Source organism: Bos grunniens, chromosome 20, assembly GCF_055505025.1.
Source record: "Bos grunniens cultivar Pamir isolate PY7600 chromosome 20, Bosgru_T2T1.0, whole genome shotgun sequence".
Lineage (NCBI taxonomy): Eukaryota > Metazoa > Chordata > Mammalia > Artiodactyla > Bovidae > Bos > Bos grunniens.
The window spans coordinates 57,117,141-57,144,323 of record NC_141184.1 but is presented as its reverse complement, the minus strand read 5'-3'; the positions used below and the strand labels follow the sequence as shown (position 1 = coordinate 57,144,323).

The 27,183-nt window shown below is 41.0% G+C and overlaps 1 protein-coding gene and 1 long non-coding RNA gene across 2 annotated transcripts in view; one reads left to right on the top strand and one right to left on the bottom strand.

Annotated features, from left to right (window-relative positions):
- Positions 1–21,940, bottom strand: part of SHISAL2B (shisa like 2B) — a 22,846-nt gene extending 906 nt beyond the window's left edge. Inside the window, exons 1-2 of the mRNA XM_086361949.1 lie at positions 21,495–21,940; positions 16,902–17,059 (exon numbers count right to left, since the gene is read on the bottom strand). Of these exons, the coding sequence (XP_086218075.1) occupies positions 16,902–17,059; positions 21,495–21,685 (349 nt within the window). The 5' untranslated portion in view covers positions 21,686–21,940. The remainder of the gene's footprint in view (positions 1–16,901; positions 17,060–21,494) is intronic.
- On the top strand, positions 21,780–27,183 carry LOC147350441 (uncharacterized). The gene is made up of 2 exons (XR_015148903.1): positions 21,780–22,096; positions 23,754–27,183. It is a non-coding gene; the product is annotated as an uncharacterized LOC147350441 (long non-coding RNA).

Sequence of the window (27,183 nt, the reverse complement as noted above, 5' to 3'; positions counted from 1 at the left end):
CAGTCCACTTCACAAGCCACATTTATGTGACCCGTGAGTGGCATGTCCTTTCCTTGGCTTCCTAGATGCCACCTTTCCTCGACTCACTCCGGTGTCACCATCGCTCCTTCCTGGTATCTCTCGTTGGTTCCTTTTCCTCTTCCAGGCATCTTGGGCTGGAGGAGGGCCTGCGATTGGTTCCTGTCGCTGTCTCACTCCCTTATTAGTCTCAATTGCCCCACAGTTTTAAACACTATCTCTGCTGATCATCCCCAGATACATATCTCTACTCCATACCTCCCCTGAACTCTAGATTCAACTGCCTAGTTGCCATCTCCACTTGGGTATCTAATAGACATCTCCAACTTAGTCCAAAACTGATATTTGGGGCATTCCCAGAAAGAAAAAAAAAAAAAAAGCTTCTTACAGTCTTCATCTTCTCAGTTGCTGGCAACTCCATGAGTTTAGTTGCTCAGGCCTAAAACCTCAGTCAGCCTTGCTCCTGTTCTCTCAGCCCCACCACCAATTCATCTGACATCCTGTTGCCTACACTTTTAAAATACACCCAGAATCAGACCACCTTCACAGCTACCACTGTTTGATTTTGAGCACAGCACTCAGAGTAATTTGGAACGTAAAGCACTCAGAACCCTTCATCTCACCCAAGTCTTTATAATGGCCTTCATGTTCTCATACACACACACATTAATATCCCTGACTTCATCTTTTTCTACTTTGCCCTCTCATTCACTCTCACTCTCACCTCTTTGATCAGACTTTCATGAATGTTCTAGCCACGAGACCTTTGCACTGGCTATTCACTCTGGCGTGCTCTTCCCTCAGATTATCTGTATGGTAACTCTTAATTTTAAATCCTTGCTCAAAAGTCACCTTTTCAATGGGACCTAAACACTGTATTTAAAATTACAACCTACATTCCCTCCATCCTATCCCCAATTCCTCCTGCTCTCTACTATTTTTCCCATAGTATTGATCTTCTAATATACTATATAATTTACCTTTTTATTTTATCATTTATTATCTGTCTCCTCTGTCTGAAATATAAGCACCACATGCCAGAGATCTCTGTTTTATTCATTGATGATGCAGGAAAATTGCCTTGCATGTAGCTAGTGTTCAATCAGTTTGTTGAGTGAAATAATAAGATTGAAAGTGTGACACAGTAAAAAGTTATAAAGTTGTAGATTGCACAAGACAAGGCTGAAAGTCAACTGGGAAGAAATGTTTAGAACAAATGATTCATGTGTAATGTAACAGGGACTTACAAATCCATACGTAAGACATTAACACCTCTTAGTTGGTAAAGAGATGGACAAAAGATATACTGCATCTCCACTAGTCAGAAAGACGTGTAAATTCAAAACATTATAATACCATTTTTCATGTCTCAATTAGGAGCAGATTAAAAGTAATCTTTCTTGGCTAAGAATAATCTATATTTACTATATTAGTAATTATATTTCCATCACAAAAGTTCAGAAGAAAAGTAATAAAACCATATATGGTACCACTCAAGACCCCACATTTTAAACTTAAGATACTTTTAATATTAGCCCAGAGAATAATGTCATGCATGTTTCAGGTCAGTGGGCAACATCTGCTAGCTGTAGTGAGACATCATTTTTCAAGACATAAATAATATTGCCCCTTTGAGTGTTGGTCTGTGAAATCAACCTGTAGTGGGGGATGTCCTGTTGGGCCCTAGGAAGCTGGGCTAATGGGACAGCCCAATGGGAATGTAAACTGGTACGTTTATTTTTTAAGTCTTGAGTGTTCATACCTTGTGATTTTAACGTGAAGTTCCTAAGGAATCCATGAGAGATAAGCTCTAAAATTTATATATAAAGATACTCACTGGTTATTTTCAATACCAAAAAAATGTAAGTACCTTAACAATAGTAGTGAAGTATGATGCAGTCATTTGATTTGAAAAAAGTGATTTCTAAGAAATTTTTAATTATATTGAATGTCCTGTTAATGTTATATTGAATACAACTTTAAGTGAGAAAAGGTGCGATACTGTCAAGCAATACGATAATAGTTCCTGCTCATGTAGCATTTCCTCATAACAGCTTCTCCCTACTTAAAATCCTTTAGGATCAAATCTGAATTTCTTGTTTAGACGGAGGATCAGCCTTGCTTCCCTCTCCTGGCTCAGCTGGCCCCATCCCCTTCCTCGTATTTGGCATTTCAGACATACAGAAATACTGACTGACAGGCTCCCAGACTTGCCCTGCTTGCTTGCTTGCTCTCTGCACCAAGCCTTTGCATGCTTCCAGCTGCCCGGTGTCCCTAACTCTCTTCTTTGCTTGAATAACTCTTACTTATTCTTTAAATTTTAGAAAGTCTGCTCCAAAACTACCTAAAGGAGAAGGGAGACTCACTAGTCAAGAGATTTCACTATTAGAAGTAGCTTTTCTCTACTGTCTGCCGTCTAGTCTGTCTTCTATGACTTTTTCACTTTCCCTCTTTAGATAAGTCTGAGCCTCACCTTTAAGTGAGTTCATAATGCCTGGCTTTGCCTATTTATAAGTAATTTATACGTAGACTGCTCTCTGGAGTCAGTGAGGACATCCTCCACTGTGGGTTGTTAAGGGGCAATGTTATTGGTAAGTTTTGAAGGATAATGTCTCACTCCAGCTCCCAGATCTTACCCATATGCCTGAAACGTGCAGCATTCAAAAGTATCGTAAGTTTAAAATGTGGGGCCTACAATAGATGGACTTTATTTCATTACTTCTGAACTCATTCGTGTTAAATAAATTAATGTTCTATCTAAACATCCAATCATAATGTTTTGACTATATAATTTGATTTTTAAACAAAAAGATAATTGTTGTAATCACAACATTTTCTAGCCTGGCAAGTAGCTCTTGGCCCAATCAACAAGCAAAATTGTTTTAGATAAATGTAGCTGGGGAAGCTGGCATGAAAATTTGATGACCTGATAGATTCTTGACTATTATTTGCAAGGTAGACCATAAAGGATATTTGAGATTCAAATGTAACTGCTAAAAACTTAAGTAATGGGATATATATATATATATATATGTATGTATGTATGTATGTATATCCCATTACCTAAGTTTACATATATATGTGTATACACACACACACACACACACATATATACACCCTTGAAACCATTTGCTTTATATACATTTGAAAAATAAAATGTTTGTAGGTTTATTTTTATTGGTTTAGCATCATTTGTATTCTACAGTATCACAGCAGGTAACGTTTAAAAAGACCAAGGATTTAAAATATAAATTAGTTCCATATTATCTGGGCAGAATTTGTATCTGATATAAGCATTTCTTGTCTTTATTTGTTTATTATTTTTGGCTGTGCTAGGTCTTCGTTGCTAAGCAGGCTTTTCTTTAGTTGCGGAGAGTGGGGGCTACTCTCTAGCTGAGGTACGTGGGCTTCTCATTGCAGTGGCCTCTCTTATTGCAGAGCACGGGCTTAAGTGCGGGCTTCAACAGTTTGGCACATGGACTCAGTGGTTGCAGCTCCCAGGCTGTAGAGCACAGGCTCAGTAGCTGTGACACATGGGCTTAGTTGCTCCATGGTATGTTGCGTCCTCCCGGACCAGGGATCAAACCCATGTCTCCTGCATTGGCAGGCAGATTCTTTACCATTGAACCACCAGAGAAGCCCCTCTTTTCTTTTTGTTGAAGTATGGTTGATTTATATCATGTTAGTTTTAGGCATACAACATAGGGATTTAATATTTTTACAGATTATACTCCATTTAAAGTTATTATAAATATTAGCTATATTCCCTATGCTATACAATATGTCCTTGTCACTTATTTATACATAATAGATTGTACCTCTTACTCCTCTTCCCTCTCCAGCATTTCTTTAAACATCTAAATTTTAACCTTTTAGTCAAAGCCCTGAAAGTCTGAAGACTGTAATGTTGGTTAATTCAAATCCTTCATGTTTCCTAAGCTTTTTACACAGTTGATGCTACTGCTACTGCTAAGTCGCTTCAGTCGTGTCCAACTCTGTGCGACCCCATAGATGGCAGCCCACCAGGCTCCTCCGTCCCTGGGATTCTCCAGGCAAGAACACTGGAGTGGGTTGCCATTTCCTTCTCCAATGCATGAAAGTGAAAATGAAAGAGAAGTCGCTCAGTCGTGTCCGACTCTTAGCAACCCCAAGGACTGCAGCCTACCAGGCTCCTCCGTCCATGGGATTTTCCAGGCAAGAGTACTGGAGTGGGGTGCCACTGCCTTCTCCAAATTCCTAATATTCTAGTGAGACATTCAAGATGGTTTTTCAACCATCTTTCACATAAAAGGGTTTTTTGCTTTTTATGAGGATTAAACTCAGAAAGTTAATTCCTTAATTTGAGCTTCTCTAGGAATCCCTTAGTCTGGGGTTCTCTCTTAAGCCATCTCAGGAGCTGTCAGCTTGTTTCCATTATGTTTTTTTCTGGAAACAACGGAAAGAATTTATCTAACCTGTCTACTGCCCTCTTGAGATTTAAAGGCTTGCAAAACACATTCCAGCATTATAGATTTTCCTTTGTCTAGGACTTGTAAAAACCCCCTGTTCCCCAGCCCTGGTTCATTATGTCCTTGGCTACTGGATCCTTTTAACCAATGCAGGTACAAAGATCACTTCTTAGACTGGCTCCTTAAGGGCAGGCAGTTCCACTAGCCAAACTGATTTGCTACATGAGAAAATAAAAGATTTGATATAAACACCATACTGACATCATTTGAAGCAAGAACTTTGATTAGGAAGTCAACACCCTGGTGTTCCCTCTCTTCCTGCAGCTTGTGTGTGTGTGTGCTATGTCGCTTCAATCATGTCTGACTCTGCAATGCTATGGACTGAAGCCTGCCAACCTCCTCTGTCCATGGGATTTCCCAGGCAAGAATACTGGAGTGGGTTGCCATTTCTTCCTCCAGGGGATCTTCCTGACCCAGGGGTCAAACCTGCATCTTCTAAAAGTCAAAGGTGCTTTCAATGTATATCCCTCTGGTAAGTTGGAGAAGGAAATGGCAACCCACTCCAGGGGGTCTGGGGGTCGCACAGAGTCGGACATGACTGAAGCTACTTTGCAAGTTAGAGTAATTGGGCATATTATGGAAAAAAACAACTGCAGTTAAGTGGGGCTGTGCTTGTAGTGATATCAGAGTCCAGCTAACTGCATCCCTTTGGAATGATTTTAAAAGAGAGACGAGAAAAAATCTTATGTTTCCTAGTTTTCCTTTAATAAACAGAAACTACTTTCTTAACCAACAAAGAGATAAAACCAGCTGCCTCTTCTGTCACAAGGTCACAACATGGATTAAATTTTAAATAAGAAATCTGTAATACCACTGGGCTCTCAAGGGACTTGTTAACACATAAAGGATTTTTCTTATTTAATTTCTTCTTTTCTTTACCTGAGTGCAGACTACAAAGATCCAACATCCCTGTGCTCTCCTGGGTTGACACTAGTTGTCCTTTCTGCTGCTCATGTCCCATTTTTATTCTTTTCTTCAGTCTGGTCAACAGCTCTAAATCTCAACCTTCCTTTAATCCTACGCCTCTCAGCCCATCATTTAAATTAAAGCTTTGGCCTTTGCCAAAATTTAAATTCAGTTCATCAAGCAAATCAAATTCACCATTTAAATAAAATTCATCAAAATCTTTCCACTTATCCTCATCACAAACTAGGCCAATTTTTTTTTTTTTCTACAATAGTTCAATTTTACATTCATTTTCAGAACCATTCCTCAGAGGTCCATTTATCCTGAAACTTCTCTGTGAACTCTGCTTTTGCGTGCCATTTGAAAATATCAAAAGAATGCTGGGCCCCACTGCAGGTCTTTATCTTCGGGCTATCCGGCAGGACTGTAATTAAGCTTTTCTGCCACTGTCTGTGACCTCCCAGCTTCTGCATTACCAATCTGCTGCCCTGTAGCAGCCTCAGTGACAAATCAGCTGACTCACCTTACTGTTTACTGGAAATCTCTCCCACCCGACTCATCTTGCATTTTCTTCTAGTGGAAACAAGCAATTTTAAATTTGCACCCTAAAGGTGTTTTTTATTTACGAGGGGACATTTTTCCCTTCAAATTTAATACAATGCACAGACCGGAGAACTGGATCTGAGAAAAATGGTGGAAGTGAGCAAAATTTGCCTAGTGATCTATTGACCTCTCCCTTCTTCAATGCTCTGCCTTCCCCTGGAGGACACATATGTATCTCATGAAAATACAGTTAACAATTCATTGTGAAAAAAATCTTAGACTTGCTCCAACAACAGTTAATGAATTCAGTTCTCTCCAGAAATGTTTTTTCTACCCTATTTTTTCCACAATTGGACTTTTTTTTCTTTTCTGCATTGTTGGATTTTTTTCAACCATAGATGACTGGCATAGTTCACAAAAGAATTTAGATTTATTATTATTAAATATAATTATTATTAGATATAATAAAAAGATTTATATTAAATCTTTTAAATGAATTTTCAAAATGAGAGATTGGCTTCTATTTTGCTAATTGGTTCCATTATCAGCCAGCACTGCCTAACCCTGGTCCCTGAGGAGGACTCACAATTGCTAAAAGTAGCAGTAACTCTACTGAGCAATTTGATTTTCTACATTCTAGGAGCAAAAAGAGTTGCAGGAAATTCCGGATTCATTATTTTCAGTAGAAAGGTCCCTTCAGGAGACACAACTGTCCTTTTCTGCCATTGAGTTCAAATTACCTCATCTTTTACTGAGGTCACAGTGAGTTCTTAAAATCTCTTTGAAACAAAGAATAGTATTTAAAAATAATTTGGCATCATAATTAGTAAGTGTTCTGAGCAGAATTTGGTTGAAGTATTAAGGCTACTAAGAAAAATAGCTTGCAAAGTTATCTATAAATTTAGTACAACCCATCAAAATACCACTTGATTTTTACGGACCTGACAGTGTGATTCAGAGGTTTACTTGGAATACTGAACATTACAGAAGAAGCCAGGAAATTTTGAAAAATCATAATGGGAAAGAAGAGAAAGTCGTGCCTAATCAGATATTAAACCATCAGTCAGTTCAGTTCAGTCGCTCAGTCGTGTCCCACTCTTTGCGACCCCGTGAATCGCAGCACTCCAGGCCTCCCTGTCCATCACCAACTCCCGGAGTTCACTCAAACTCACGTCCATCGAGTCAGTGATGCCATCCACCCATCTCATCCTCTGTCGTTGCCTTCTTCTCCTGCCCCCAATCCCTCCCAGCATCAGAGTCTTTTCCAATGAGTCAAAGCTTCGCATGAGGTGGCCAAAGTACTGGAGTTTCAGCTTCAGCATCATTCCTTCCAAAGAACACCCAGGGCTGATCTTTAGAATGGACTGGTTGGATCTCCCCATATAGCTACAATAATTTTTAAAGTATATTACTGGCTTAAGAATAAACAGACTGATAAGTTTAACAGAACAGAATATCTAAGAACAGATCCCAGTATATATAATAATTTAGTTTATGGCAAAGGTGACATTTTAAATTGACAAGAGAAAAAGATAGATCTCGCAATGAATATTTGGGCAATTGGCACATTATTTGTAAAATAAAAATAAAGGCAAATCCCTACTTCACACTTTACACAAAAATTTAATTCCAGGATTATTAAAGAAATGTATTAGAAGAAAATATAGGTGAATATCTTTATATCTTAGAGTGAGGAAAGAACTTCCTCCTGGAGTAGGAAATGGCAACCCACTCCAGTACTCTTACATGGAGAATCCCCATGGACAGAGGAGCCTGGCAGGTTGCAGTCCATAGGGTCGCAAGAGTCGGACACGACTGAGCCACTAAGCACACAAGAACTTCCTGACTATGAAACTAAAGGGAAATGACTTCCCTGGTGGTGCATTGGATAAGAGTCTGCCTGCCAATTCAGGAGACAGGGGTCTGTCCCTGGTCCGAGAAGATCTGACATGCCACAGAGCAACTAAGCCTGTGGGCCACAACTCCTGAGCCCGCATGCTGCAACCATTGAAGCCTGCGAACCTGGAGCCTGTGCTCCACAACAGGAGAAGCGCCGCAGTGAGAAGTCCGAGCACTGCGGCAAAGAGTAGCCCCTGCTCGCTGCAACTAGAGAAAGCCTACCGGCAGCAACGAAGACCCAGTGCAACCAAAAATACATTAATTAACTTTTAAAAAAAGAAACTAAAGGGAGAAATCACAAAAGGAGAAACATACAGTTGAAAAATTGTCACATATAAAATTAAAAAGGCAACAACTATAAAAAATACATATGTAAAAAAAAAATTAGTTACTGTATGGGAAGTTCCTATAAAGCAAAGAAAAATGAACAACCCCCTAGAAAAATGTGTATAAGAATATGAGCAACAATATACCATAAAAAAATGACAAATGAACATTAAAATTTCTGCCTTCACTCCTAATTAGATAAGTTTAAAAACACTACATGGTTTCCCTCAGTGAAATTAGTAAGATATATATCTTTTGAAATAAAAATACTTGTGAAACAGTGCTTCTCTAGAGGACAGCTAGCAACTTGTATCTAAAGCCTTTTATTTGTACCAAATCTTTGTTCAGCAATTCCATTCCTAGGGATTTATGCTAGGAAAATACTTCAGTGTTCAATGCATATGTATAATATTAGTAGAAAAAAAAATGGAAGCTAGTTCCAAGTCAATAATAAAGTATGATATACTCAGACTTTAGTTTCTAAACACCATTCCCAAATAAAATGAACCAGACTTCTTGGAGAAATAGCAGACTTCAGGGCTGGCACAGGAAAAAGGAAAAGTACAGGAGGCTTGAGAACATTTTGTGACAAAGAAAAAAAAAATGCTCAAAAAATGATGTACATATTTCAAAAGGATATACGACCCAATTTAAAGGGGCTCCCACAAGCTGAATCTGGGATAATTTATGAATCGGAATAAATAATGATAGTAATAGAGTATTTTAGAATAAAGATCTGAGTCCATACTGATATTAATAAATTAATAGATAAATAGGTGGAAAAGGGAAAGCTCTTCCTTATAGTAGAATAACAACTAATAAACACAGAAGAAATGATGAGGCTAGAAAATCACTATATTATAGCTATCATAATAATCAGAAATTATCTTGTATTTTGAATGAAAACATTTAGTCAAGAACCATGGGTAATAGTTGAAGGAGGAACAGGATGTTCTCATACCTCCCAACAAATTACTTGGTAATGGCAAAAAGTTTCAAAGACAAAGGAAAAAATGATTAAGGAAATATGATAACTAATTATAAGATGTAACTCTGAACTAGATCCTAGATAAGAAAAAAATAGCTACTTAAGGATATTGGCAAAATTTGAATATGAACTATAGATTAGATAATATTACTGTATAACTGTTACATTTCCTGACTTTGATAAATATACTGTGATTACATTTAAAAAATTTCTTGTTCCTAAGAAACATATACTGAAGTATTTATTGTTAAATAGCATGATATCTGCAAATTATTTTCAAATGGTTCAGAAAATATACATCAAAAGAAAGTCAATTTTGAAGGAAATGAGGCACAGTATTAAGAATTAGTAAAGCTGAGAAAAGGTATACTACCTTTTCTATACTTTTCTTGCAACTTTTCTGGAAGTGTGAACTATGTCAAAGTAAAAGAATAAAAATGCATAGCACTCCATCAAAGTACCGGAGAAGGCAATGGCACCCCACTCCAGTGCTCTTGCCTAGAAAATCCCATGGATGGAGGAGCCTGGTGGGCTGCATTCCATGGGGTCGCTACCAGTTGGTCGTGACTGAGTGACTTCACTTTCACTTTTCACTTTCATGCATTGGAGAAGGAAATGGCAACCCACTCCAGTGTTCTTGCCTGGAGAATCCCAGGGACGGCTGAGCCTGGTGGGCTGCTGTCTATGGGGTCGCAGAGTTGGACACGACTGAAGCAACTTAGCAGCAGCAGACATCAAAGTAATAAAATGGAATCATTAAAAGTGGTGTTTATTGGCAAACACTTATGTCAATATTGTTCAGTGGAAAAAAACCCATGTTATAGGATTCATTTTTCCCCATTTTGTTATACATACATGTATCTATAAATACATAGAAAAAAAATCCGTGAAGGATATTCGCCACTGTTAATATCTGTTACCTCTGTGTGGTGTGCTCATGGATGAAGTTACTAGTTTTTCTGTATTTTTTAATTTTCCTAATAAGAAAGTGCATTAAGAGAAAGGTTTTTTTTGTTTGTTTTTTTGTTTTTTTTTTGTTTGTTTTCGGCGGTGGTGGGGGGGCACGTAAGGATACCTTCTAAGAAGAAATATAGCAAACCATTTTGAGCTGGTTCAAATCCTACTTTGCTCACAGGCAGAACAAATAATTGCATATGTGATTGTCAAATTGTTTTGCTGTCTCAGTTTTCTAGATATAATTTCTGTTTCTCTTCTAGACAACCTGTACCTTACTGCTGATTTGTTTACCCTTTTCCATTTATATTGCCTGCTTTTGAAAAAGAGACCATCAAATAATAGGTAATTGGAGTTGTCTATTATTCCTATACAACAATATTATTTTGTGTCAAGCAGCTCTACTCTCTGCTCTTCTCATTTTCATCGAAAACTCTGTTTCTAAGGACCCTCTCCTCGATTCTCCATCACACTTCACAACCCTAGAGTGTCAATGGATACTCAAAATCACAGGATGAATATATTTTATCTTCCAAGAGCATCAATTTTACTCATAAGTGGAAAGGATATGATATTATTGTTAGATAAAACAAGTCATTATATTTGCAATCAAAAATAACCATATTTAAAAAGTGTAATGGGCATCTTCAAATAATTTAAAGCTCATAAAGCAAGCCTTTCCAAGAAAACCTTGGAATTTTGGTGGTACCATTCCTTTGTTATCTACCTTTAAGAATTCTCCAATGGAAAAGTTTGAGAAGCAAGAATCTAACACAATCATCCCTTTAATTACTCCCCTGTTAACCATTAATTCTTCCACAATTTATGCCATGAGTCCTCATCCCAGGAGTGTCTACTCAGAAAGATGTCCTTCACACAGTCAACCTTTGCCCGGAACTCTGTCCTATACAGTACAATTTACAAACCATGGTATTCTTTTAAACATTAGCATTTGATACAGGTGTAACTCAAAACACACAAGTTAGAAAGAAGGAAAATGACTATGGGACACAGTTTAAAGCCCAATCAATTGCTTAACAATAGTACTTCTGTACCAAGTGAGCCTGGAGGTAGCCAAATTAAACTCTACATGTAGTCAGTACCAGAGACCTGCTATTTTCAGAATCAATTCAAAGAAAGCCTTAAATTGTATACATTAAAAATAATGAACCCCAAGAGAATAAAGATACCTTAAAGAAAAATCTTGGCAAAATAGTCCAAGATTAGACTATTTTAGACTTGGACTATTGTTATAAAACAAAATTCAGCTGAGTGAATATGAAAACCTAGTTGGCTTTATCCAGCAATTCATGGATTGGGAGCATCCCACCTAGCAAGTAGAAGGGGGCTCTGAAATGATGCAGGCAATGAAGGATTTTATAGGAAAAGGGGGATAGGATAAGGAAATCATAAACAAAAGATTTTTTTCTGGTAAAGTCACCCTGTCCTGCAGTTTACCTCACTAGTATTGATCAGGAAATTCCAGACCAATAGGTTTAAAATTTCTCTCCTGGGAGAGACTGAAACTGCAGTTAGGTATAGAGTTTTGGTTTGCTGGTGGGAAGTCCCATGGACGGAGGAGCCTGGTAGGCTGCAGTCCATGGAGTCGCACAGACTGAAGCGACTTAGCAGTAGCAGTTAGCACAAGGTACTCCATTTTGGGCCTGTTTATTCTGTAACACTACAGCCATTTATAGAAACAAACAAAAAAAAAGTGCAGTGCCTTAAGTCAGCTTTAGTATGTGCACAATCTCAATTCTAAAAATTAAAATAATGGGAGGTTATATGTGGAATCTAAAAAGAAATGATACAAATGAATTTACAAAAGAGAAAGAATCCCAGACTTAGAGAAGAAACTTATGGTTGCCAACAGTGGGGAGCGGGGAAGGATGTGAGGAAAGGACAGGGAGTTTGGGATCAACTCTGCTCAGTGTTACGTAACAGCCTGGATGTGAGGGAAGTTTGGGGGAGAATGGATACATGTATATGTGTGGCTGAGTCCCTTTGCTGTTCACCTGAAACTGTCACAACACTGTTAGTCAGTCAGCTTGGTTGTGCTGTGCTTAGTCCCGTCTGACTCTTTGCAACTCCATGGACTATAGACCGCCAAGCTCCTCTGTCCATGAAGATTCTCCAGGCAAGAATACTGGAGTGGGTTGCCGTGCCCTCCTCCAGGGGATCTTCCGAACCCAGGGATCAAACCCAGGTCTCCCGCACTGCGGGCGAGTTCTTTACCAGCTGCGCCATCAGGGAAGCCCAAGAATACGGGAGTGGGTAGCCTATCCCTTCTCCAGGGGATCTGCCCAACCCAGGAATCAAACTGGGGTCTCCTGCATTGCAGGCAGATCTTTACCAGCTGAGCTACCAGGGAAGCCCGATCAGCTATACCCCAACACAAAATTAAAATGTTAAAAAAAAAATTAACATAATAGGAGGTTGAGTCTTAAGAACAGATGGTTTTGAAAGGAGTGGTAGGAACTTCCCTGGTGGTCTAGTGGTTAAGACTCCATACTTCCAGTTGGGAAACCAAGATCCCACATGCTGCCTGGCCAAAATTTATTTTTAAAAAACTAAAATTTTTTTTTAAAAAAAGGAAGGAGTGGTAACTGGTGAAATCAATTTTTCTCCAAGGTAGTTTTACTTGCTTGATTATTACACAAACATAATATTATGTTTCTAACCTTTAAAGGCATTCCTTAAACGGAATAAAGTCTTGTTTTCTTATGCTGGAACACCGGCATCTATCCCTGGGTGGGAGAATCATTGGAATGAAGCATGCATATTTAACAATAGGTACAGCAATGGTTTTTAATTATAACTTTGAAGAGTTACTTTCAAATATAAACTGCTTTCCCTTCCTATTCCAGTAACATTTGAATTACCTATTTTGTTTTCGACTCTCCACTATGTCTTATTTGGTTAATATCAACCAATGGGCCCAAAATCATCTAATTTAAAAGCAGCAGAAGGCAGTATAAAATTTTGCCTTACCAAGAGTAATCACTCAGGAAAAGTGTATTGAATTAATTTGCTGACTTGATAAACTGTTTTTCAGATGATAAACTGTTTTTCAGAGGAGTGGAGTGGGGATAGTTCATTGCAAGCAAGTAGCCTCAACTTACTGTGTAAGAAGTACATTGATGGATCTCCTTAGCTGAAGAGCTGTAAGACTAGAAGGAGGATCAACAAGCCAACTAATTCTGTCGCTGGGCTCTCAGAGCCAGCTTGAATAAAATTTTGGAGTAGTCCCTGAGATAGATCAGGAAAAAACAATCAGTTTTTATTTAGCACAATGTGTCATACAGAAGAGGCACTCAGTGAATGTTTGATGACTGTAATGGTGACAGTGAACACGCTCCTTTAATCGCCTACAACACAAAGTGCAATGCCACTTCATTAGTTCATTTGCTAAGTGTTCTAGGCGCTGTGTGCTCAGTCACTCAGTCGTGTGCAATTCTTTGTGACCCCATGGGCTGTAGCTTGCTAGGCTCCTCTGTCCATGGAATTTTGCGGGGCATGAATACTGGAGGGGATTGCCATTTCCTTCTCTAGGGGATCTTCCCGACCCAGGGATCAAACTGGTATCTCCTGTGTCTTCTGCATTGGCCGGTGGATTCTTTACCACTGTGCCACTTGGAAAGCCCATTCTAGGCATTAGGGACACATAATGAGCAAGCAAGACAAAAAGTCTTACTTTCCTGGAACTTTCTAGTGGGATAGAGAAAAACTGGACAATGGATAGGTAAAATGCATAGTAAATTAGTGGTAAGTGCTTAGGAGAAAAATAAAGCAGGAAGGGGGCATGATATGCTGAAGTTAAAGATGCAGATTTAGTGATGGGGAAAGGTGACTTAGTAAAGATTTAAAGAAAGTGAAAGTGAGGGGAAAGCATTCCAGAGTACAGAGATGGCATGCGCCAAGGCCCTGAGGCAGGATTTTCAAGGAACAGCAAAGATGCCAAGGTGGCTGGACATGAGATGCAAGAAATAAAGGTGGAAAGGGCAAACCCCCGTACTTCACAGTTAGGGTCCATACATATAGGGCTCCATTCCCATCTATTAAAAGATGGGAAGCAATTAGGATTTTGACCAGAGTAGTGATGTAGCCTGACTCAGGCTCCCTCTGGTTTCTCTTTGGAGAATAGACAGCAGGAGAGAAAGATCAGGGCAGGAAGAGGAGCAATTTGTTTTGAAATGCAGAGTCTGAAATCTCTGGTTTTAACAACCTCCCTAGGTGATTCTTACACACAATAAAATGTAAGGACTATAAATTGTCTAAGCAATTGAGACAAAAATTGATTTTACTATTTGATTATTTGATAATCACTAGTCCACTGCTTCATGCTGCCTGTGGAGAAACGGAGTCTAAGCCATTGGACTAAATTCAGCTAACAACCTGTCAATTTGGCCATGTAATCTCTAAACAGTGCTTCAGAAAAAGAACTCCAAATGGATCTTGGCTTCTTGCTTTGTGACACAGGGCACCCTTTGACATCCCTACAGAGAAGAAAACTAGAGCTAATGCAGTCATGCAGTGCTGGTGTATTTGAGAAGGTCAAAGAGTATGTACTCCATAAACATAAATTTCTGGATTCAGCTAAACTGGGACATACGGGAAGGAAATTTCTAAATTATTTTGAAGAGAGCTTTTCACTTTCTTTAAAACAGAAGTTAGTAAGCACCTGTGTCTTGTTCTAAATATATATATATATTAGATATAATATATATATATTAGAAATATATATATAAATTTAGACTGTATATAATATATACAGTCTAAATTTTTGCTAAATATATTCAATATGTATATCAAAATGAAATTCATGATCACCACTTTTAACATGGAATACCAGAGATGGGAATACCAGACCACCTTCCCTGCCTCCTGAGAGATCTGTATGTGGGTTAAGAAGCAACAGTTAGAACCAGACATGGAACAACAGACTGGTTCCAGATTGGGAAAGGAGTACGCCAAGGCTGTATAGTGTCACCCTATTTAACTTATATGCAAAGTACATCATGCAAAATGCTGGCCTGGATGAAGTGCAAGCTGGAATCAAGATTGCCAGGAGAAATATCAATAACCTCAGATACGCAGATGATACCACCTTTATGGCAGAAAGAGAAGAACTAAAGAGCCTCTTGATGAAAGTGAAAGAGGACAGTGAAAAAGCTAGCTTAAAACTCAACATTCAAAAAACTAAGATCATGACATCCAGTCCCATCACTTCATGGCAAATAGATGGGAAAAACTGGAAACAGTGACAGACTATTTTTTTGGGCTCCAGAATCACTGCAGATGGTGACTGCAGCCATTAGATTAGAAGACGCTTGCTCCTTGGAAGAAAAGCTATGCCCAACCTGGACAGCATATTAAAAAGCAGAGACATTACTTTGCCAACAAAGTTCCGTATTGTTGGAGAAGACTCTTGAGAGTCCCTTGGGCTGCAAGGAGATCCAACCAATCCATCCTAAAGGAAATCAGTCCTGAATGTTCACTGGAAGGACTGATGCTGAAGCTGAAGCTCCAACACTTTGGCCACCTGATGAACTTGACTCATTTGAAAAGACCCTTATGCTGGGAAAGATTGAAGGCAGGAGAAGAAGGGGTCGACAGAGGATGATATGGTTGGATGGCATCACTGAGTCGACGGACATGAGTTTAAGCAAGCTCCAGGAGTTGGTGATGGACAGGGAGGCCTGGCATGCTGCAATGCATGGGGTCACAAAGAGTCGGACACAACTGAGCAACTGAACTGACTGAACTGACTTTTAAAATACACTAATAGAAATTTGTATTCACAAAAATTTTATGAGTTCTTTCTGATTGTTTCATAATAATAATGATTAGCGTGTACTGCACTTTATAATTAAGATAACAATGAGACTCAGTTCCAAAAACCTTACGTTTTAACATTTCTAATTTATGGTTGCACTACATACACAAATATACACACACATACACATAGGGCTTAACTAGTTTGTGATCTATTCAAGAACAAAGACTGCCTTTTATTTATTTTTTAATTTCTTTTATCTGCCTCTGAATTCTGCATACGGTGGGCACACAGCTAATGCCTAACTGACCACTGACTAATCAGTTTAGAGCAATGCAATACTGATAATTAATTATCAGATATTTTGTTCCTGCTTATTTGACTTCTTTGGCTCCATCAAAAAACAAAATTAAATAATTGAGGGACACCCAAATAAATTAAAGTGGATTTATTAGATCAATGTATTATTTTTCATGAGAACATTTACATCCTGCCACTATTTTTTCCTTGAGCACAATCTCTCAAAGGTGTTTAATCATTAAGACCTGCTGCTGCTGCTGCAGCTCAGTCGCTTCAGTCGTGTCCGACTCTGTTCGACCCCATAGAGGGCAGCCCACCAGGCTCCACCGTCCTGGGATTCTCCAGGCAAGAACACTGGAGTGGGTTGCCATTTCCTTCTCCAATGCATGAAAGTGAAAAGTGAAAGGGAAGTCACTCAGTCGTGTCCGACCCTCAGCAACCCCATGGACTGCAGCCTTCCAGGCTCCTCCATCCATGGGATTTTCCAGGCAAGAGTACTGGAGTGGGGTGCCATTGCCTTCTCCGATTAAGACCTAATTCAACATAAATTTTTATAAAGACACATAATAAACTGAATTTTCAAAAAGCGTTCATTTTTAAGTGTATAATCTGCCACCCAGGCACAGGTTATTACTTTGAATAGAGTACAGGTAATTGGTTGCAAATAATGGCTACTGATTACCTTCTTGAGTGGAAACAGCCTCTAGGTGTTGAAGTTTAAGGCCAGTGTCTAATCTTTGAGGCTTTGTATACAGAAATAAGTAGCAAAGAACACAGACGCTGATGACAAACGCAAGTAAAACAAGGGCAGCAATTCCCAATCCGATCAGGGCACCGATGCTGAGGAAAACAGAAAAAAAACATTGTGACTGTCATGCAAACTGGTTTGCACATAAACTAAAGGTTTAAATATTGTTAGTTCTTGTTTCAGTCATTCATAACCAAATTATATTTTACTATAAACAGCATATTATTGAGTTCTACAGCTCACCTTTTTCTACCATCAAATTCTTACTGTACTTCTCTATACATTTGTATGTTAATATTACTATAGAATACCACATGAATTCATATTACAGGTAAAAGGTCACACAGTTCTCTAGGGATGGTTCAAGAACATCTCAATCCAATAAACCTCTATTATTAATGTATTTTAGGGGAAAGATTAGGTTCACTAATAAAAGATGAATAGAAAAAAATCTGTATGTGTTTAGTATGTTTAGTAGCTCAGTCTTGTCTGACTGTGACCCCATGGACTGTAGCCTTCCAGGCTCCTCTGTCCATGGCATTTCCCAGGCAAGAATACTGGAGCGGAGAGCCATTCCCTTCTCCAGGGGATCTTCCTGACCCAGAGATTTCCTGCACTGCAGGTGGATTCTTTACCATCTGAGCCACCAGGGATCTACTTCTGCAAAAATACTGAAACGAATGCTTGCCAAAAGTGTAGAACTTTTATTTTGGAGATGTGTATGGGAGTTATCATGTATTAATATACAAAACCATAGCTATTACAAGAGAGAAGAAGGTTTAATTAAAGGAAAGTAATATTTATGGAATTTATATAAAGTTCATGTTCAATCTGAAGTTTTCCTTTCTAAAAGAACATAACACCAATAGCTTCTAGCATTAAGGAAGAAATCTTTGTACTTTTCTCTAAAAATGCATTGCACATCTGATATTTGCTCAGCATTCAGTTTATAATCATTCCTCTTGATACAGTTATGAATAAGGCTAATCATTTGAGAAATAACACAGTTTTCACAAACCGGTGAACTTAATATTTTCAAATGGGAAAAGAAGCTTGGCAAAAAAAGAAAGTTGTCTTTAAAGACTAATATATAAAGACTAATATGTACTTTCATGAGCCCTATGTGTGTGGGGATGTGTAAAGATATAAAATTAGATTTTAACTGCTCAAGAGCAGATACTTCTGTTGACTTTCCCATAGTAATCTGCACACTTAAAAATGTTTAATAGAGTATTTAGCTTGCAGTTAATGTTTCATAAATGGAAGTAAATGATAAGTGACTGATGATTGATCTGTTTGTAGTCACTGAAAAGTTATCACTGAAAAGTAACAATCATTGGAATAGTCATTGAAAAGTAATGGTCTTTTTCTTGATTATCTTCCTGGCCTGCCTGCCTTTCAGCTTCTGCTATTTCCCAGAGATTAGGGCGGTAAAAAATTTGACTTGTTCCAACAGGGAGGGAAGGGAGAATTTGACCAGGGATACTAGGTATGTCACTGCTTTGAGAGGAAGAACAGAATTGAAAACGAAGGGCTAAATTCATCCCACTTACACTTGATGTTAGCAGATAAAGTCTCTTTGCCATCTAGAGGTTGTTTGCCTTCTGAGTCAAAGACATGAAGTCAGACTTCAAAAAATTTTTGTGCTTGTTTATTGCTAATCAGCCCAGTTCCCTTAGCCCTGTACACCAGTGTAGACTAGGTAATTTTCTGGTTAGAGTCAGTATAGAAAGTGAAGTCACTCAGTTGTGTCTAACTCTTTGCGACCGCATGTACTGTAACCTACCAGGCTCCTCTGTCCATGGGATTTTCCAGGCAAGAGTACTGGAGTGGGTTGCCATTTCCTTCTCCAGGGGATCTTCCTGACCCAGTGATCGAACCTGGGTCTTCCACACTGCAGGCAGACGCTTTAACGTCTGAGTCACCAATGAGAGGCAGAGTCAGTATATAGTTAGACATTTAAATTAGAATTTGCCCTCACTTGGTGCCTGCTTCTGGCAACTACTCTTTCATGCTTGTTTGCACCAAAGCTGACTTTTGTAAATTCTATGTGTCAGGAAGGGTCAGGACTCTACACAGACATATGGGAACATAAGCCACTTAATTAATTATTTGCTTCACAAGGCAGCTAGGAGGCCAGACATCTGGAAAGATTTCTGAAACAAGAACCCAGTTATTAAAAACATCTTCAAACTGAAAAAGTGACTTAGTCAATTAAAAGTAAAATCATCAACTTAACTGAATTCAATGACATAGTATGGGCTTTACATGTATTAATACACACTTTAAAAACCAGGTCACATGATTTGAAGGAAAAATTAAAACAACATGGCACTTCTTTCTGTTATAAAAAGATATTCTTCATAATCCTAACAAACTGTGTCAGTGTCATAGTTCCACTTTCTAGAAATGTTGCTTTATGCATGCAAAATTCCAGATAAAGATGCAGCTCTGGGAATCTCCTAAAATATTCATTTCAATAAATAGCTTACTGAACTCGAGTGTAGCCTTGTGCAACACGTGTTATTTTCCTAGGTCCTGAAGGTTTCCAAAGGGAACCCTTAGAGCTTAGGGATTTATTTATAAGAGGAGAAGGGATGAGAGTGGGGCTGAGAAAAGGGAGAATTATCTTTCCTTCCTAGCACCACAGGGCAGCTTGCTTTTCAATCTCTGAGAAAAGTTCTGTAGCTGCTGTCACATGAATGAATTCTCCGACTCAACAACTTCATTTACCTGGAGGTACACACCCGAACCTTTCTGCAGCAGTTACAGATTCTCAGATGCTAGTGACATTAGGGAAGTTTTTCACAGTTGGACTGTGTTAAATTAGGGGAGAGAGCAAAGAATATGCGGGAACTGAAGCTCTAAATGCTTACCTCCCCACTGTGTTCTCATAGTTTAATAACTAAAGAAGAACCCCAGGATTACATTCCCAACTGATGCCATCAGTCGAAATGATTTTTATATTTCCCAGCAACAGAGCTGCATTGTCAGTGCTGAATGAAGACCCCAGCAAGCTAGTCATTCTTTTGTGCCTTCATAAGCCTTTGCAAGGTTTTCCATCCTCTGCTGCTTCTCACTCTTGAACTATTCAGGGATCTGAAAATCCCAGGCACTTTTCCAATTGAGTCTGACTTAAGAGTTGACAGTCTCTTCTCAGAGGTGCTGCCACCCTTATTAACACCTCCAAGGACTCAGAGCTGGGTTACTATGTCATTTTCCAAAAGGCAAGATAATATCCCAGTGCAATACAGAGTTCTTCCCCAAGTAGTAAGGATAAGCTGTCATTATTTTCTGAGATTTTGCCTATTAGGGGACAAGCCTACTTTGTAGTTGGACTTGGTAAGTAGGTATTCCTTTTGAGATTTTTTAGAAGCTTGCAATGCATTTTTTTTTTAATGACTTCACTGCTCTAAGAAGTAACATTTAAAGTCATTTGCTGTGGTCTTGGCATGCGTGCCAAGTTCTGGACCATGCTAGGACACTGGGAGAAAAAGTACCCTTCCTCGTCCTTAGCAGAGTCAGCCTCTTTCCCTCTCCTAGACATTAGCTAATCTGTCAGAAACAATTTCTGGTGGTGTGGCAGTTCTTTCCTGTAACCCCAGCACCATGTTCCTTCTCCGGGCACAATGTAAGAATGAAGGTCTAAGTTTTCAATCCTTTGGAGTGGAGGGGAGGGAAAGCCCTTCATAATGAAAGTATCTGTGTGAATACCAATTGAATAAATTAATATTTAATTATTATAAAATTCCCATCATGGGGAAAAGAGGCCAGAAAGACATCACCTTTGAAAGTCCCGTCGTTTTCTAGCAATGGCCAAAGAGCTAAGATGTTGAGAAAGGGGGTGTCCTGCAAAGGTTCTTCGGTGTGTAATCATAGCAACTGAAACTCTTCCTCTCTGTGGATCTCCGGTTCTGTTCGGAGTTAGTGTGAGATCAACTGAAAGGGCAAATTATATGTATTTGTGCGCGCCTAAATACATACTCACACTCACTTTTTTTTTTTTTTAAAGGATACAGCAAATTCCTCCTCAGCTACAGAGAGGCTTAAAATACTCAAATCCTTGGTTAACGCCTTAAAAATGAGTCTCAAAAGAGCCCCTTTCCATTCAAATGCACCAAATACTCAAATCAAAAGGAGAATGAAAACCTCCTCAAGTTATCTGTGAGTCTGTCTGTGCCCCGCAGAGCCGCGGACTTGGGACTGGTCCCCGGGCGAGGGAGAGAGGAGAGCAGAGCAGTCCGCTCGGTTGCGCCTAGGGCGAGTCGCCTGCTGTGCTTCCGCGCGCGCCTCGCTCTGGTCCCCGGGCATCACAACTCTAGAACCACAGCGCGACCTTCACCCGGACGACGGTGGCCACAAACGGGTGCTCGGCAGGGGCCTCACCCGCCCTTGGGGGCTCCTATCCCCCCACCCCGCGGAGGGATCCGAGCGTGTCGCGAGAACGCGGGCGCGCTCCCTCCTCCCCGCGTGGCACGGCTGGTAGCCTCCCCAGACCCCTGGCCGCAAGCCCCCGGCCCTGCCCACCTGAGGCTCCACATGTAGCTGTGCTTGTAGGGGAAGTAGCTGCCCGGCTCGCTGCAGCAGTACTTGAGGTCGGCGAAGCCGCAGCAGTAGAGGAGGGTGGCCCCCTCGCCGCGCCGGGGGCACTGGAAGGGCTCCACGAAGCTGTGGTTGAGGCTGTAGTAGCCGGAGCACACCCGACTGGCCTCGCTCATCGCGGGCGGCTGAGGGCCGGGGGCTCACGAAGCCCCCCGATCTGCCCTGGCTGAAGACGTCCCACCCGGCCCGGCCCGAAGACCCCTCCGGCCGGGCTCACCTCCTGCGATCCGGAGCTGACTGCCTGGGCGGTCAGCCGTCGCGCGCCTCTTCTGCTCGCTCGCCTCCCCCTGTCCACATGGTGTCTGGTCGCTTTACTCGCGCTTCTCCCTCCCGCTACTGAGCGGCTCTCTTATCTGCCGATCTCCGGCCCTGTACACTTTCTCCCTCGCGCTTCGTCTGCCTGCTCACTTATCTCCACTTTCCCTCAATTCAGGGAGCCCACCCTGCTCCATGCCAGCAAGAGATCGCCCCTGAAGGAAGCCGGGAGGTGTGGGACCGATTTGCCATCCGGACAGATGCGGCCAAAGGTGTGATTCTGTTTGCCCAGGGACCGGGCAGATGGGTTCCGGGCCAACAGAGCAGGGCTGGGGGAGCGGGGTAGAGGGCGGATCAAGAGGCGCTGAACTACTGTGAGGGGCTGTTGAATAGGACCCTTCTTTTTTCAGAAGTATGTGTAAGACATTAAAACCTACCAATTTAAATATCAAGGGCAAGGGACTTCCTTATGGTCCAGTGGTTGAGAATCCCCCTTTCAATGCAGGGTTCATCCTGCATTGAAAACATTGCAAACAGTTGGAACTCCCCATGGGCCTGCATCCTCAGTCACTCTGTCGTATCCGAGTCTTTGAGATCCCATGGACTGTAGCCCGCCAGGCTCCTCTGTCCCTGGGAATCTCCAGGGCAAGAACACTAGAGTGGGTTGCCCTTTCCTTCTCCAGGAGATCTTCCCGACCTCCAGATCGAACCTGCGGTCTCTTAGGCCTCCTGCATCGGCGGGCAGGTTCTTCCCCACTAGCGCCACCTGGGAAGCCCTAGATCCCACTCGCCACGGGGCAACTAAGCCCAAGCACCGCAACCACTGAGCATTCTGTATTAAGTTAAACTGAAAAAGGAAGGAAAGCAAGAGATTGAAGTAAAGAAACTGAGGACTTTTTACAGAGATGGCAGAAAGAGGAGGCAAAGGAAATAGGGAGAGAGGGAGAAACTTCATCCTTTTCTCTTGTTCTCTTTTTGTTTGGTATTCTCATTTTAGTGATTCATTTGTTGACCAAGATTTTAAAAATAACAGTAGTAATGGATGTCTTTTGTAATAAGTCAAACAAAACTTTGATGTGTAAAAAGGAAAATATCAATAGCCTTAAAATGGGAGAGGAAGCGACTATTCATAGAATTGCTGAGATAGGACATTGTTCCTTTCTCTTCATTTTCCACTTCTTTCCTTCAACTGAGGGTTGATTGGGCACCAGAATCATGAATTTTATCCTGTTGAATGCTGTATATTTTTGTATTCTCATAAGTATTCTTGAGCTTTGCTCTTTGATGGAGTTAAATTACTTGGAAATGTTACTGGACCTGGGACCCCTTCCAGGGCCTGAGAGCCGGTTCTTGTCTAACACTTGGAAATGAATTTTCCATGCAGACATACATACCAGCAAAGCAAGAGACTTTATTCAACCAGGCAGAGAGCGGCAGGGTAAAGGAACCCAAGAGAACTGCTCTGCCACATGGCTCACAGTCTCAGGGTTTATGGTAATAGGGTTGGGTTTATGGTAATAGGGTTAGCTTTCTGGGTTGTCTCTGGTCAATCATCTTACTTGTACCTGTAGTTGGTCCAACTCAAGGCCTTTCCTGATGGTGTGCGCATCTCTGAGCCAAGAATGATTCCAGCCTGAGGGTTTCTGGGAGGTTGGCAGGACATATTATGGACTGGCCTCTCCTTTCTCCTCTTGGCCCCTCCCACATTCTCCCAGTTAGTTTTCAGGGTAACACTGTGTTCCTTATTGGGACTGCCTGTTGTGAGACAACTCATGTAAGTGGTTATTATCATGCCTGGCCAAGGCAGGCTGCTTCAGTCCATGATTCCCTAACAGAAACAGTTGGATTTTTTCAGGTTTGATTTTAAACTTTATTAGGCAGTACCGGAGCAGACTCGAGGACTAAACTGATGATTCTCTCTTGTTGCAGATAAATGGGGTTAAAGTGGATGGTCATGTCCCAGGTCTCAGGCGAGCCCATGGGACAGGCTGCCAAGTGAAGGTCCTTGGCTTTGCGCAGGAAGGAATTCAAGATCGTGCCACAGGAAAGTGAAAGAAAGTTTATTTAGAGACATACACATTCCACATGCAACTCCTCTCAAAAGGCGAGAGTGGCGCTGGAGTATGGGGTCATCTCAGAAGTTGAGAGAAGTCATTTTAGATGGACTTGGACAAGGGATCGGACCTGATCCAAGCTAGCCAGTTGGATTCTCATTCCTGGAATTGAGGTTCTGTTGTGTGGACAGGGTGGACTAACAGTTTCATCTGCCTAACAGTAAAAAAAGGAGGTTGCTACTATCAGGCCATCAGCCTTCACAGCCAACACTGAGACCTGAGGGAACGCAGGAAAGAAACAGAACACCCCACCCTCAAGCAGCTGGCCACTGCAGTCACCCCACGGGTGTGCCCTGAGGAGACTCAGGATGGAAAACACAGGATACTGGTCCTAGGTAACTGAGGTGCATATCAAAGGGATGCCTTCAATGAGCTCTAGACCTTCGCACCCTCCCAAACATAGAAAAGCACTAAATTCATTAACTTGAGATGTCTGCTGCTGCTACTGCTGCTAAGTCGCTTCAGTCGTGTCCGACTCTGTGCGACCCCAGAAACGGCAGCCCACCAGGTTCCCCTATCCCTGGGATTCTCCAGGCAAGAACACTGGAGTGGGTTGCCATTTCCTTCTCCAATGCGTGAAAGTGACAGTGAAGTCGGTCTGTCGTGTCCGACTCCTAGCGACCCCATGGATTGCAGCCTACCAGGCTCCTCCGTCCGTGGGATTTTCCAGGCAAGAGGACTGGAGTGGAACTTGAGATGTCTGGTTTTCTTTAATTAACAGTCATCTTTTGACTTTCCACCTACCTGGTTTTGTTACAAAACTCCTATATAACCTGGCTCCTCCCTTACCTCTTTAAAGCAATCCCTAAGAACAATCCAAGAGTCCTGTCTCCCTGGCTTGAAGTCCTCAGAAAACCTGCTGAATAAAACATAACTCTCAGCTCACAGGTTGTGCATCTTTTGCAGTTGGCAACAGAAAGCCACAAGAAGCTAGTGTACAGGGAAGAGGAAAAAGAGGCACAGAGGAGCAGCAAAGAATGGTGGACGTGGTACTGATGCCTTTGTAAGTCTCGTTCAAGTCCTTTCCTGAGACCTGTGGCATTCCAACCATTGGTTTGGTTTTTTTGTTTTTTGTTTTTATTCCTTAAAGCCCTATTTTCTGGCTTAAATGCACTCAAGTTGGATTCTGTTACCTGCAAGGAAAGGGTTCTAACTCAAACAGCACATCTCCAGGCAAAGGTGAAGGGGAGAGGGCAGTTGAAAAGGAAAAAGTTCTTTAATCAGTGGAGCATATTCCCTTGAAAAGAGGAGCAAGAGCACCGAGGAGCAAGTCCACACAAGTGGACTCTGCTTCTTGTTGTGTGAGAGGAGAAGAAATTTTGAGGTGAAAAGGAAGGAAGTTTTCTGAATACTGACACTGTCACAATACAATGTACAAAAATCTGCCTGGAGCATGAGACAGCAAGGTGGAACTTGAGTGCTTGAGAGAAGGGGAATGTGTGAGAGGAAACACTGGAAGCCATCCTGGGTGACGGTGGAGTGGGACAGAAGGGTTGGGTGCATTGGGGCCCAGTTAATGATTAAAAATCACAGCTTGCTGGTGAAACCAATTCGTGGGTTCATGAGACTTCCTCCAAAAATGAACGTTCAATTGTTCAGGAGCGGGAGCCAAGCAATGGACAGCAGGATTTGTCAGGATGGTTCTCTGGAGCTGTGCTCTGGTAATTACCACCTCTGCAATCACAGCCAGTGCCTTAGCCCTTTCCAACCCTCCAAATACACACAAAAGCTCACACCGAGGAGGGTGTGCCCAAACTGCTAGTCTCTACCAAGCTTAGAGTACATTGAGGCTTCTAAAGTTCCAGTAGGCAAAGGAACATTTTAATACAGGAAGCTCAAAGACTGTGTCAAGACTATGGCTCTTTAAAAGGTCCTACTGTGTAGCATAGAGAATTATATTCAATATCCTATGATAAACCATAATGAAAAAGAATATAGACACAAATATAGATATATATAACTAAAGGAGCTTCCCAGGTGGCGCTAGTGGTAAAGAACCCACCTGCCAATACAGGAGACATAAGAGACATGGATTAGAATCCTGGGTCAGGAAGATCACCTGGAGGAGAGCACGGCAACTGACTCCAGTCTTCTTGCCTGGAGAATCCCATGGACAGAGGAGCCTGGTGGGCTACAGTCCATAGGGTTGGAAAGAGTTGGACATGACTGAAGTGACTTAGCATGCATGCACACATGTATAACTAAATGACTTTGCTGTAAAGGAGAAATTAATACAACATTGCAAATCAAGTTTACTTCAATAAAGTAATTTTTTTTAAGTCTGTGGGTCTCAGTAATACCAATTAAGAAGATGCATATCCCCTGCTTGACTTGCCTGCTGTGTGATCCTGTGTGAACCAGTTCCCAGCTCTCTGCCTCCAGGCATGAGGGGCTCTGGCAAGGAGTGGATCGGGCTGGCTAGGCACCAAAAGATAGCGATACATTACATCTTCTTTTAAAAAGTTTTATTCTATTAAAAAAAAACGTTTTGGCTGCACCACATGGCTTGCAGGATCTTAGTCTCCCTACCAGGAACTGAACTGTGCCCCTGTGCTGTGGAAGTGCAGAGTCCTAACCCCTGGAGCACCAGGGAATTCCCACTTTAATTTTCTTGTATATCACTGCTTCTCAACCAAGGTGGTACTCTCCTTTAGGGAGTCTTTAGGAAATATTCTGGAAATAAGAGGCTTTTTTTTTTTTGGTTGTCATGATGACTGTACACTACTGAGAGTGAGGGCTGTGAGCCAGCGATGCTAGACACTCTGGCAACCTGCAAAGGTACAGAAAAATGAAGAGTTGGCTGTGACTTTCAAACGTTTCACGGGACATTCTTGGAGATGAAAAACCTATTTATAATGATCTGTGCCTAGCACCTGTTCCCGTGTCACAAATGAATACCACATATTACTTAAATTTTCCAGGAATGTAACTACTATGTAAATTGAAGGAAGATTGTTGTTTGTTTTGTTTGGAACTTTACCAAGCGTTTTTCACTCTTTCAGAAGATCTCACATCAACAGTAATGTTGCTCCAAATTTTGTATTCGAATCACTAATACCATGAGCTTTCCATGTCAGCTGTCATTTGTACGGTCACACTTACAGCCACTGAAGCCCAGTATGGTAGAAACATTACGTCTTTTGGTATAGATGTACTTGATCATTTACAAGTGCCAATACATACTTTATTGTAAATCACCTTCCATTTATTTCTTCTTTACATAACAATAAAGGCATTATGTATAA